Here is a 14246-nt window from a genome sequence, read left to right on the forward strand (position 1 = left end):
TTAGAGTTTAATTTTTACATTTAAATCATTGGGTCATTTAAAATTTATTTTTGTGTAGATAAGTTTCCAGCTTTACTCCATACCAAACTCTAGTCATTATTTCCATACTATTTATTACACAATCCATATATGCCCCATTACTGCAATATCACCATCATCACATAATAAATTATCTTATGGGTTTGGGCCTATTCCTGGACTTTCATGTCCTATTGTTCTTCCGATCTCTTCCTGTTTTAGAAGAAGTCAAAAATATATTTTTATCCTGGTGATTTCCTTATACTGTCATTGATAGAGATACTTTTATAGTATCATTTTACATTTCTCCTTAATAGACTCTTCTCTTTTTAATGTTAGGTATTTTAAAAGAAGGCTCCTCAAAATATACAAGAGCAGTATCAAAGATATTCTTTTCAGATTCTTTCTCTGTAAGAAACAAGTTAATTAGAAGCTTATCTATTGTTCATTTGACAAGTTTTCCCAATATATTTCAATTGCTGTTGATATAATTATGGAACAACTTTGTGTCTCATAAACATTTGTCACATTTGTTGTTGAAAAATAAGAGAGGGGCAGTCTGGGTGGCTCAGCGGTTTAGCGCCTGCCTTCAGCCCAGGGCCTGATCCTGGAGACCCAGAATCGAGTCCCACGTCGGGCTCCCTGCATGGAGCCTGCTTCTCCCTCTGCCCGTGTCTCTGCTTCTCTCTCTCTCTCTCTCTCTCTCTCTCTCTCTCTCCCTGTCTCTCATGAACAAATAAAAATAAAATCTTAAAAAAATAAGAGAGAACTGTTGGTTTGCTTGTTGAACTGTGTTGAGTTAGAAATCAAAATTCAAACTAGAAAGCCTTCTTTCGAATCCCTTTTAGGGCTTCCTTCACATCTTGGTTTCTCAGGCTGTAGATGAGGGGGTTTAACATGGGGATCATAATGCCATAAAACACAGAAGCCATTTTTTCTTGCTCTTGAGACTCCTTGGTCCCATGATGCAGGTACATGTAAGAGAGAGTCCCATAGAACACAGTGATGGCTGTCAGGTGGGAGGCGCATGTGGAGAAGGCTTTCTTCCTCCCTGCAGCAGAAGATATCTTCAGGATGGCAGCCAGAATATATATGTAGGAAAAGATGACAACCAGCACAGTGAACATCAAGTTAAACCCCACAAAGACAGTTAGTAGCATGATGTTGAAGTCAATGTTGGAGCACGAGAGGGCAAGGAGTGGGGGTTCATCACAGAAAAAGTGGTTAATTTTATTGGATTTGCAAAAGTTCAATGAAAAAGCAAAACTTGTGTTTACAGAGGCATTCAAGAAGCCTACGAAGTATGAGCCAATCAGGAGTTGAATGCAGACTGCCTGGGACATGACTGTCGGATAGCGGAGTGGGTTGCAGATGGCCACATACCTGTCCACTGCCATTGCAGCCAGGATGTAGCAGTCGGTTGTTGCAAAAGCTCCATAGACTAGTAATTGCACCATACATCCTATGAATGAGATGGATTGCTCTGTTTCTACAAGGTTTTGCAGCATCTTGGGAGTGATAGCAGAGGTGTAGCAGAGATCCACAAATGCCAGGTGTTGGAGAAAAAAGTACATTGGGGTGTGAAGGCGAGAATCAATCTTGATGAGTAGGATCATCCCAATATTCCCCATTAGGGTGGCCACATAGATCACTAGAAATGCTATGAAGAGGATATGCCAAGACTTGTGTTGACCAGCAAATCCCAGGAGGATGAATTCAGTTACTTTAGTGCCATTGTTTTGTTCCATGGCTAGCAAAGATTAAGCATCAGCTGAAAAGGAGCAAAGAAAGAAGAGAAAGCTAAAGCCATGTGTGATCCTTTAGTTTTGGAATTGGCAATGATATAATATTTGGTTTCACAGTGGAGTCAGAAGATACTTTCTATGCGATAATTGACTCTGTATTTAAAATCTATACCTTGACATCTGACGTAGATAACTTAGATCTATACTTTGGGGAAATTGCCATGGATCAGTTTCTTTGTTTTCAGGGTGCAAACTGACTTCTTAATTATATTAAGAATTTAAGCTTTTCTTAAACATATTTCTTAAATCATCAATTAGGGAACATATAAAATCATAAATTTAAAAATTAAGCTTTCTTGGGGCATCTGGGAGGCTCAGTTGGCTAAGCATCTGCCTTCAGCTCAGGTCATGATCCTGGAGTCATGGGATCGAGCCCCACATTGGTTCCCTGCTAAGCAGGGAGTCTGCTTCTCCCTCTCCCTCTGCCCCTCCTCCTCATGCTTCTTCTCTCTGAAATCAATAAAAAACTAAAAAAAAAATAAAAATAAAAATTAAGCTTTCGTTTATGCTGCATACATTTTAATTCACAAATCCCAATTTACATAAATACAAATTATTATGTGTGAAAATCTTGAGTTACTCATAAATTTCTACATGATCTTGCTCTAATTTATTTCTGTATTCTCATTTTACTCTTTCTGCCTCCTTAGTAATTCTGCTCTGGCCAGTCATGGACTCATGCCCAAGTAGAATCTTTTATGCAAATGTTTATCAAAGTATCTATAGTAAACGATCATTTTCTTTGCAAAATTGTTATACTTTGTGTACCAATATTTTTGCATATAGCAATAAAAAATTATCAGCATTGTCAAAATTCTGCAATAATTTTAAATAGTCTCATTTTCAATAGTATCACATCTTGGAGTGGAAACGAAGAGTCCAGTGAGCTGTACATACCAAGTTGTTTTCAGTTTTAACAATCAGATATGTCAGGCCATCTTTTTTAGGAAATTAGTGGATGCATGGGGAGAACCTATGATTAAACAAACTGAGCTTTCTTCTCAGGAAAGAAACATCAGAAGCAGAGAAAAGTATTTTCCATCAGTAATCAAGACCTATTTGTATTTATCTCAGGAATGAAAGCATTTTTAACATTGGAAATTTTATTGACATAATTTGCCATATTACTATATTCTTTAAAAAGCATATGATCTTCTCAATAGATACAGAATAATTATTTGGTAAAATTCAGTAAATTCCCATGATCAAATAGAACACAGATAAAAAGAGGCGGGGACCGTCTTTACCTGGTAAAGGCTACCTACCACATTGCTGGACTAAATATTATATTTACTATTAAATCATGAGATGTAATGCTTATATTTTTCTGTAATCCAGGACACAATGCAGGAGACATGAAAGGTAAAATGATTATGAGGAAGAAACATAACTTATTATTTTTAGATAATGTAATCGTCTCTATAAAAAATCCTGGAAACTTGACAGATAAATTCTTAATGAGCCTAGTAAAGTTACTTAATAGTAGTTTAATATATAAAAATCACCACATTTCTTTTCACCAGAAAGAATTCAAAAGTATTATTTAAAAATTTATATTTACAATAACATCAAAATAAAGTACCTAGACATAAATCTAAGAAGGAATGCTCATGACGTTATTGAGATAATACAACTTTATTTAAAGGCTTACAGAAGATCCAAACACAGACCAGGATCATGGATAGTAACTCAATATTATAACATTACATCTCCCTCCCATACTAATCTACAAATTCACTGTAATTCCAATCAGATTTTGAAAGAATTTCACATACATCTTGTCAAAGTTATTCTAAAAAATATTTGGGAAAGAAAAAATCTAAAAAACCTTAAGCCAATTTTTAAGGGACAACAAGGTGATAAACTTATTCTATCAGATATCAGACCCTTTTAAAAGTGGTAATAATAAAGACATTACCGTATGGTATGGTATGAGGGTGGACAAATGGATCAATGAAATTGATAAAAAGGAATAATAAACAAGTCCACAGGTCTATGGAACCTTGATGTATGAAACCAAGACCATGTACTTGAGTGAAAAATGGTCCAGTAAACTAGTGCTATAAATGTTTATACGTATGAAAAATAATATTGTATTCCTCCTTTATATTTTACAAAAATAATTTCCAAATGGATTAAAGATGTGAATTGTGAGGCTTTGAGAATAATACAATGAAATATCCATGCTTTAGATATACAGAAAAGTATTTAAACAGAACATGAATGCACAAAAAATAAAACATTAGAATTCAAACATATTTAAATAAAAAATAGCAACAATATGAAAGAGAAAAGACCAAATATTGACTAGAAGTTTACTTAGGTAAATTTGTTTGCAATACACATAAATATTAAAGAATTAGTATCCAGTATATCTAAAGAATGTCTATAAATTATCCTAAGGGAAAAATTTAAAAATATATATAATCAAGATAGTTATAGAAGAGAAACCCTAAATAGTCAATAGAAATATGAAAATACACACAACTCGCTAGTAATTTGATAATTGTGTATTTTTAAAAAAGATTTTATTTTTTTATTCATGAGAGACATAGAGAGAGAGGCAGAGGCATAGGTAGAGGAAGAAGCAGATTCCACGCAGGGAGCCCAATGTGGGACTCGATCCTGGGGCCAGGATCACGCCCTGAGCCAAAGGCAGATGCTCAACTGCTGAGCCATCCAGGTGTCCTGATAATTGTGTATTAATGCTGCACTGAAATATAGTTTTGCATTCTTCAGTTTAAAGTGCCAAGTTTTGGTGAGGACATGGTCTTATATTTCTGGTGAGAGGGCAAATTAGCACAGTCATGTTAGAGGCAAATTTGATAGTATAAGTAAAATTAAATATATACCTTCCAGGATTTCCATCATAGGTACATATTCTAGAGAAATTCTTGACCACATGAACAAGGATATATAAATATATACATGTATACATACACATGTAAGTGTATACATATATACTCTTACACAAGCATTGTTGATCATAGAAAAAATATAAGCTATTAAATAAATCAGTGAAAATTCAGTAAACTGGTGCCACAACATCTATGTGGATAAATTTCTCAAATGGATTGCTGAGTAATAAAAAGAAGTTGCAGAAGTTAGGTGATGGCTTCATGAATGGTTGTTACATTACCTTAAATATATTTTCATGCAACTTAAATACTATACAGTAACAAAAATCCCTCACAAAGGAAAGAAAGAAAACCACATCCCCAGTACATCAGTAGAAAGCTCCTGTACCTGATGTCAGTAATGCCAGGCAGAGCTGAAGCTCTGTAGATGAGATGGTCGATTTCTTATAAGAATGTGACTTTAGTGGTGGGGAGTATAACAAACTAAACCTTGTGTCAATGTTTCTTGGGCAACCTGGTTCTTTCAAATACCTTGAGGAATAAACAGAGTGGCATAACTTTGTAGTGGTGGAAAAAGAAATAATTCTTTTTTTTTAAAGAAATAATCTTTTTGATATTTAGTGAGGGTTAAAGGTTGAAATGCAGTCCTTTCAAGGACCTTCCAACAGTGGGTAAAAGCACTGGTCAGGGAAAGCTAAAATTGGTCATGGGTACACTCAACTTAGAATCTTGATATTTACCATTTCAATTTAATCGTTTTAAATTTAAATAAAAGTATGAAATACTGGGGGACATTTTTCAAGAGCTATGGAAAACCAGTACAAGGGATACCCCTTACTTCACACAAGCCAAGTACCTGAGTATTATGAATGGGATTAACCTATTCTAAACCTTGGTGCTTCTGAAGCTTCTTTATATTCAGCACCATGTGGTAGAAAGGAAAGGAAATCGGCTGACCTGGGTTTGAATTCTGGTCACCCCACCTCACAGATACAAAAGATGTATATAACTCCTCTTGGCCTCAGTTCCATTGTCTATAAAATGGGATCACAGAATTAATTAGAAGGTCATGATTTTTATTGTAACACTGCTTATAAAAGCAAACATTTAGAAATAGAGTTAAATAAATCAGAACAGATTTATATTATTGGATCAATGCACTGTCCAAAAAGTAGGCGATAAATATGTGCTGGTCTTATGGAATATTGCTTCTGTCATGTTGTCAAATGAGCAAAGCAGGCTGCAGAATAATAACTGAAGTGTGGGTATTTGTCATTTCTAATAGCTGAGTACGTGGGTGGAACTGGAGGGTATTATGCTGAGTGAAGTAAGTCAGTCGGAGAAGGACAAACATTATATGTTCTCATTCATTTGGGGAATATAAATAATAGTGAAAGGGAAAATAAGGGAAGGGAGAAGAAATGGGTGGGAAATATCAGAAAGGGAGACAGAACGTAAAGACTGCTAACTCTGGGAAACGAACTAGGGGTGGTAGAAGGGGAGGAGGGCGGGGGGTGGGAGTGAATGGGTGACGGGCACTGGGTGTTATTCTGTATGTTAGTAAATTGAACACCAATAAAAAAAATTATAAATGTCATCTTAAAAAAAATAACTGAAGTGTGGACCCATTTAAAAAAAAAAGATTTATTTATTTATTTGAGTGGGGGAGGTAAAGAAGGAGAGGGAGAGGTGGAGAATCTCCAACAGACTATTGCTGAGCAAGGAGCCCCACACAGAGCTTGATCCCACGAACCTGAGATAATGACTTGAGCTGATATCAAGAGTCAGCTGCTTAACCAACTGAGCCACCCAGGTGCCCTAAGTCTGGGCCCTTTTAAAAACAAAAATGTTTATTCACATTCATTCTCTTTTTCTCATTTTCTTTATCTATCCATGAAAAAACTCAAGAAGGATTCACACCAAATATTTAGTGGTAATCCTTCAGCATTGGAATGGAGAGAGTCTTTAGACATAAATTTCATCATCTTTTCTTTTTGAAATAGTTTCGTTTTAAAAAGGAAGAGGAAGAGACAGAAAAAAAGACTACTTGTAATGATGTGAAAAAGTGAGGAATTTTAATGTACATTCCCAACACAAGGCTGAGCACTGAATAGCTACTCAGAATTGGTCATAATAGTACCTGCAAATAATATATGAAAAACATATAATTTTCACTCATTCATTGAATTTTTCTCTTTTAAAAACATTTTATTTATTTATTTATTTGAGAGAGAAAGAGAGAGAGAGTGAGAAAGGAAGAGAGAGAGAGAATGAGCAGGGGGGAGGAAGAAGCAGACTCCCTGTTGAGCAGGGATCCAAAAGTGGGGCTCAAGCCTAGGACCCTGGATCATGACTTGAGTGGAAGGAAGATATTTAACCCATTGAGCCACCCCAGTTCCCCTTTCATTCATTTAATCTTTCAATCGTTAGTTCATTGCTTTGTTTTACTTACACCAGATTTGCCTCTAGTTTCTGTTTCTGCAGCCGATGCAGGCTGATTGCCACCATGGTCTCTCTGTGTGCTTTCTTCTAATTGGGGAGTTTATAGCTGGGGCCTAAGGGATCAATACTGGCCCCTCAGGAATCTGAGGTTCCAGGGGCTGAGTTGGAATTGGAATGAACAATTGTTAGTAGTTATTTTATGCTGAAGAACATTTAAGCTTTCTAGAAAGAATACATTTAATTCCTGTTACTGTCATTAAGGATATGTATGCATGTTGCCTTGTTATAAAACAACTCCTCAACATTTTTTTTCTTGTTATAAATCAGGTTGAACAATTGTTTTTTTTATTTGTTTATTTATTTGAGAGAGGAAGAGTGGAGAGGGCAGAAGGAGAGAATCTTCAAGCAGACTCCTCACTGAGCTTGGAGCCAGAGATGGAGGTGGGGCTCAATCTCATGACTCAAGAGATCATGACCTGAGTCGAAACCAAGAGTCGGATGCTTAACCAACTGAGCCACCTGGTTGAACACTTTAAATACGTATAAGAATCTGTGTTTTAGATTCAGAAAATTGACCTTGTCACCATAATCAGCAAATAACATGGTTATCTAAAAAAAAGGAATCGAAGTTAATCTAAAGTTAGGGGCATATGTCCCTAATGTGATGAATAAGGTTACTAGTATTTGAACATATTTTCTATTAGCACCTTGCTTTTTTTTTTTTTTTAGGTTATTTTGTTGCTGCTGTCATACTTTATTTATTTATTTATTTATTTATTTATTTATTTATTTATTTATTTTTTATTGAAGTTTGATTTGCCAACATATAGTATAACACTCAGTGCTCATCCTATCAAGTGCCCTTCTCAGTGCCTGTCACCCAGTTGTGCCATCCCCCCTCCTGCCTCCCCTTCTACTACCCTTTGTTTGTTTCCCAGAGTTAGGAGTCTCTCATGTTTTGTCACTCTCTCTAATTTTTCCCACTCATTTTCTCTCCTTTGATCACTGTTTATTTGAAGAAAAAAATCTGCTCTTGATTTCTTCTTTCTTTTTCTTCTTTTTTCCCTAAAAATGTTTATATTTTAAAATTAAGCTCTGGATAAAGATACCCTTTCTTCCAATTGCACTTTATGCCATCAGAATTTTCAGATAATAGAATAAGCTATTTTGAGAAGATTTTTGGCTATAAAGTTGCTAGGGTTAAACTTTTAATCAATGAGAGTAGAAGGCTAGATTCAGGGAGTCCATAGCTTTTGATTAGCAAGCATACCTGTGAAGGAGAATTATGGTCAAAAGGCCAGTGAATCAATATTCAACATTACTTATCGCATGACCAGTGTCTCAGTTAGAAATGTGTTGTACTCCTGGTAGGAAAAAAATCCAAGTTACTTTGGCTCAATAAAACAGGGACTTATTTTTCCTGTATAACAATAGTTTGGAAGTTTTGACTTGCATTTTTTTTTTACATAGGAAAAGTAATAATTTTAATCTGGAATTATTTAATTTCATTTGACATGATTGATCTCAAATTTTTAAGTATCCTTTTTTTTTCTCAATTTTTATTTATTTATGATAGTCACAGAGAGAAAGAGAGAGAGGCAGAGACACAGGCAGAGGGAGAAGCAGGCTCCATGCACCGGGAGCCCGACGTGGGATTCGATCCCGGGTCTCCAGGATCGCGCCCTGGGCCAAAGGCAGGCGCCAAACCGCTGCGCCACCCAGGGATCCCGTATCCTGTTTTTGTTGATTTGAGTTCTAACAAAATAAAAATACAGTAGATAAAATAACTGTCATGTAATGTTTTGAAGGAAAATCTACAGAGGCATTTCCTTTACCATGAAAATTTGGGTAAAATACATTCGTATTTGAAAATGGCACCTTAATTTAAAAGAATACACACAGAACCAATTATGTTAGAGATTTAGAATAGCAAAACTGAAATATTAAATAAAATCTATCTTATAAATTTGAAATTGAGTTCACCAACCAGCCAAAAGAAGCTTAATTGGGATTGACATTTCATTTTTTAATTGTCTTGTCATATTTTTCCCCCTAAATTAAACTGACAGATGAAGTAGTAGCTTCTCATTTTCTAAAGACTCAAGTAAAACTAGAGTTGTGGGTCAAACTATTCTCTTCAGTCATTCATTGACTTCCATTTTTGTGATTTGCTTTGTCTTTCCCATATGTTGGTTGTCTCATAGTCTAACCTGTCTACCGTAGTTCTAGATGTCACATTCCTTTTCAAAACAGAAAAAAGGATCCAAGAATGTAGGGTGACAACTGTGTGTGTGTGTGTGTGTGTGTGTGTGTGTATTTTTTCATTAGGAAAATGCAAGCTTTCCCCAAATCTTGCAGTCTTCTATTCACATTTCATTGGCTGGAAATGTGTATGGGTAGCAGAGATCTCAGTGTCTTGTACCCCACCTCCTCAGCTACTTGGTTTCATGCATCTCTGGTGGACAGTGCTGTCTATGCTAGTAGTGATGGTTTCCCCTGATATCTCTCAGCTTCTCTGCCTCAGAAATATCTCTGAAGCTGTGGAAGACCTTGGGTGACCTTCAAGTGATGGGACAGAAGGATTGAATAATTGTTTTGTCATTTAGAGACTGAGACTGAGTTCTAGTTCCCAGGGTCTAAGCCAACTAAATGATTCGCTCTTTCCTTGCTTCTGTCTTTCTATAGCTTACTCTTCTTGCTCTCTGCTGCTTGGGAGAACCCCCACCAAAAAGGTTAGCAAACTGCATAGCCTGAGGTAACAGTTCCCACTGGACTCATGTCACGTCAGACACCAGTCAAAAGTCCAGGGGTCCCTAGGGCCACACCCATTTGTGGTTGGTTACAGATGTTGGGGCCTTTCCCCAATCACCCTCAGGTTTGATAATTCACTAGAATGACTCACTGAATTCCAGTGATATGGACTGAATGTTTGTGCCCTTCCAAATCCTTCTGTTGAAATCCTAACTTTTAATGTGATGGTATAAAGAGGCAAAGGCTTAGTGAAGAGGCACATCTCCAGGGTGCAGCCCTGATCCCCTTTTTTACCATTGAGGACACAGTAGAGGTTAGCATCTGCCACCCAGAGGGCAGCTCTCGTCAGACCCTGACCTTGCTGGCACCCTGATTTCAGACTTCTAACTCCCAGAACTCTGAGAAATAAATTTGTATTGTTTAGAAGCCACTCAAGCTATGGTAATTTGTAATAGAGCCCAAACTGGCTAACACATCAGGAAAGAACTATAAATACGATTTTAATCTTAATATAATAGAAAGATACAAGCTGAACGTAACCAAAGGAATAAATGCATGGGGCAAAGTTTGTTGAGGATCCAAATAAAAAAACTCCATCGTCCTCAGAGATGTATTACTATCCTAAATGTCAACATGTAGCAACACACATGGAGTATTGCTGACCTGGGAGACTAACCTTTAGTATCCAGTTTCTTTGTGGCTTTATATATGACACTTTGCTCATGTGGTTGATCTTTCATTCTCAACTTGTCCTGGAGGTTGGAGTTAATACCTTTAGTCCCAAGTTCCTCTGGAAGTTGGAACTGATGAAGCATGTTTCAAAGCTTCCATCATAAATCATAATGTTAGATTGTCCAGTGGCCAAATTCTCCAGGCAAACAAAGACACTCCTATTAGGAAGGACATCCCAGGGGCTTCCAGATCACCCTGGTAGCTGAAGACAAAGACCAGACTGCTCTTTAGGTTAAGGTTAATTCTCCACATACACCTCCAGCATATGCTACCTTTACCCAAGTCTGTAACCCAGGAATGCAAACCAAGATACATACCATCTTAGCTACAAAGAAAGCCGAGAAGTGTAATATCTTTTTACCTGGATGCATCACCTTCCACACAAACTAGGAGTTCTTTTTTGAAGTAGTAAGAGGAGAACAGACGACTAGCTGCATTTTGCAGCAGCTAGTAAATACTCATAAGGGATGGTGAGTAGCTTTTTTGTCTTTCAACTTCTGTAGGTTTTCTCTTCTCTGTGTCATTCTTGTTCCAAACTTTTGTGTATGATGCTGTATTTTCTTCCATCTTGGTCTAGACTAATATTTCCATAAAGTTAGCCATCTTGCTAATTATTGACTTCAAATTTTGGTTGAAGAATTGAGCCTCTATCATAATGTTTTAGAGACAGTTGCTGGACTCAAAACACCCTTATGAAAAAAGTATAGCTGGTGATTTATGAAACAATGTGTGATTAATTATACATCAGACCATTACTACTCTATACTTGGTGGAGGAAGTTTCTCTTTTGGATAAGTGCTAACAATCACTAACCATTCTTTGGTCACAGCTAAGATCACTATTTCCTCCTTCATATAAATTTTAGGGATTTCACTGCTTGTGTCCATTTGTCATAGAACCTATTTCCTTTTGGGATTTCTTTCACTTTGGTATTGAATGCAGAGTACTGTGTGAGTCTCCATTTTGCACCCTATGTCCAATTTGGTCACTCAGATTTCTTAACATGTATTAAGTTTTTCTTTGTTTTATCATCTTTCCTCTCCAGCTTTACTGAAATATAATTGGCAAATTTGTATATATTTGAGATATACATCTTGATAGTTTGACATAAGTATCCATTGTGAAATGATCACCAAAATCAAACTTGTTGACATAGCTATCACTTTACATGATTATAATTTTTCTTTTTCTGCCCTCTTGGCAAATTTCAAATATAAAATACAATATTTTAATAATAGTATGTTGTACATTAGTCTCTGATTTTACAGGGCCTCAGGATACCCTTTGTCTACTTTGCCAATGTACTTTCTAACAATTGTCCCTGATCCTGGTCTTTGAAGGTTACTTGGACCTTCCCTTTATAGGAAGTGTCCTCCTTTACAAAAGTGGAGTCTTTGCTGGGAAGATTTTGGCCATCCCACATTAACTCCAGGTAAATTTTTTATCTTCCTTCAGAATTTTTTAGAATTTATTTATTTATTTACGAGAGACACAGAGAGAGGCAGAGACATAGGCAGAGGGAGAAGAAGGCTTGAGCAGGGAGCCTGATGCGGGACTTGATATGGAGACCCTGGGAACATGCCCTGAGCTGAAGTCAGACACTCAACCGCTGAACCACCCAGGTGTCCCTCTTCTTTCAGAATTAATGCAGGATACCATATTTGAAAAATATATCTTCTATGGCTTCTCTAGATTCATGTGGGGGTTTCCACTACTTATCCTCAATCTACCTACTAAAGCTCTTCTGTCAACAATTTATCTTTCTGATTCAAAGGGCTCTTGGCCTGCCTCCCTTCAACTTCTTGTTAAATTCCTACATTTTAAGGTATTTGTCTAGACTACAATGACTTATGCCTTTCATAAGAGAATTGTTTAGGTCTTTGGATCCATCTACATTCTAGTTTTTCTATCTTTATTGGGGACAGATACAGAAAATGTTTCTGGAAGTGTCCTTACCTTATGCAAGAAAGAGATGGATTCAGAGTAAAGAGAGTAATGAGAACATAAGTAATTACATAAGAAGTAAGTGTTTTTAAGTGCTAGAGAATGTACTAATATAGGACTATTAAGTAGGACATATAGCCAAAGTCATTAGGGATCTTTCAATGCAGTACATTTATTTTACATTCAGGCTTATGCAATAATTGGAACAGAACATATGAAGAGTTTCTTTGTAGACAATTTAGGGAAATAGTTTAAGTGAATGGAAAATAATGAACTTCAATTTTAACATTGATTATGTACAAAATTGGGGTTTTCTATTCTTTAAGAACATATCTGAAATATATTTGAAGCAACTAATACTTTGTGAAGTCTGTACCATTATTTTTAATATTTAAATAATCTCAATAAAGTAAGACAGTATGAGACATATTTCTCAAACTATATTCAGGGGAAAATTAGTCCCATGAGATGTTACTATATTTCTTGCATTTTAAGAACTCATCTATTGAAAGAGGTAGCATTGGCTTAAGATGGTAACATGTTGCCAATTTCAGAAACATTACACAGTGGTCAAACATCCCTACTTGATGCTTCAATGTGCTGAATTTTAAAAACTTGGGTCCAACCTAGAAGAACTTCTTCCTCATCACTTTTAGAGCCTCTTTTACCTCCTTATTTCTCAAACTATAGATCAAGGGGTTCAAAAAAGGAATCACAATGCCGTAAAATACAGAAGTCACTTTCATATTCTCCTGAGAATTATTAGCCTGAGGCTGTAAGTACATGTATGATAGGGTTGTATAGAAAATGATGATGGCTGTCAGGTGGGAAGAGCACGTGGAGAAGGCTTTTTTCCTCTCGGTAGCAGAAGATATCTTCAGGATGGCAGCCATGATATATATATAGGAAGAGATGACAACTAACACAGTGAACATCAAGTTAAATCCCACAAAGACAACAAGGAGCATGATGTTGATGTCAATGCTGGAGCATGAAAGGGCCAGAATTGGGGGAACATCACAGAAAAAGTGATTGATGGTGTTAGATTTGCAAAAGTACAGTGAAAATGTAAAACCTGTGTGCACAGAAGCATTTATTGAACCCATGATGTATGAACCAGCTACCAGTTGGATGCAGACTCTTTGGGACATGATCATGGGATAGTGAAGTGGGTTACAGATGGCTACATAACGGTCCACTGCCATAGCAGCCAGGAGGTAGCAGTCACTGGTTGCAAATGTTGCATAAACCAATAATTGCATTGCACAGCCCTCAAATGATATAGACTTATTTTCTAATATGAAGTTTTGCAGCATCTTGGGAGTGATAGCAGAGGTATAACAAATATCAACAAAGGCCAAATGTTGCAGGAAAAAGTACATAGGTGTTTGAAGTCTGGAATCTGTCTTGATGAGTAGGATAATTCCAATGTTACCCATCATGGAAGTCGCATAGATCACCAGAAATACAATGAAGAGGAAGTATCGATACTTGTGTTGGGCACCAAATCCCAGAAGAAAAAATTCAGTCACTTCAGTGCTATTTTCTCTTGTCATGGCTACTGAAGTTTAGTAGGAACCAAGAAGAGGGTCAAGAAAAGAAAGAAAATATTTGTGACTTCTTGAAAGAAAAGGGTTCTTATATTTCGGCCACCTGTGTTTGAATTCAATTCCTATGGCAAACACTCACAACAGGA

At 36.5% G+C, this 14246-nt stretch overlaps 2 protein-coding genes across 2 annotated transcripts; both read right to left on the reverse strand.

Moving 5' to 3' along the window:
- Positions 1-836: 836 nt before the first annotated feature.
- OR5AK8 (olfactory receptor family 5 subfamily AK member 8) lies at positions 837-1766 on the reverse strand. Its single transcript, NM_001388599.1, has one exon. It carries the CDS (start codon positions 1764-1766, stop codon positions 837-839), a length of 930 nt encoding a protein of 309 aa, NP_001375528.1.
- Positions 1767-13176: 11410 nt separating this feature from the next.
- On the reverse strand, positions 13177-14106 carry OR5AK7 (olfactory receptor family 5 subfamily AK member 7). Its single transcript, NM_001388600.1, has one exon. It carries the CDS (start codon positions 14104-14106, stop codon positions 13177-13179), a length of 930 nt encoding a protein of 309 aa, NP_001375529.1.
- Between the last annotated feature and the right edge of the window lie 140 nt (positions 14107-14246).

Source organism: Canis lupus, chromosome 18 (assembly GCF_011100685.1).
Source record: "Canis lupus familiaris isolate Mischka breed German Shepherd chromosome 18, alternate assembly UU_Cfam_GSD_1.0, whole genome shotgun sequence".
Taxonomy (NCBI): domain Eukaryota; kingdom Metazoa; phylum Chordata; class Mammalia; order Carnivora; family Canidae; genus Canis; species Canis lupus.

Excerpts from the sequence above, each read along its gene's own strand:
- OR5AK8 (NM_001388599.1), bottom strand. The coding sequence starts at position 1,766 with ATGGAACAAAACAATGGCACTAAAGTAACTGAATTCATCCTCCTGGGA.
- OR5AK7 (NM_001388600.1), bottom strand. The coding sequence starts at position 14,106 with ATGACAAGAGAAAATAGCACTGAAGTGACTGAATTTTTTCTTCTGGGA.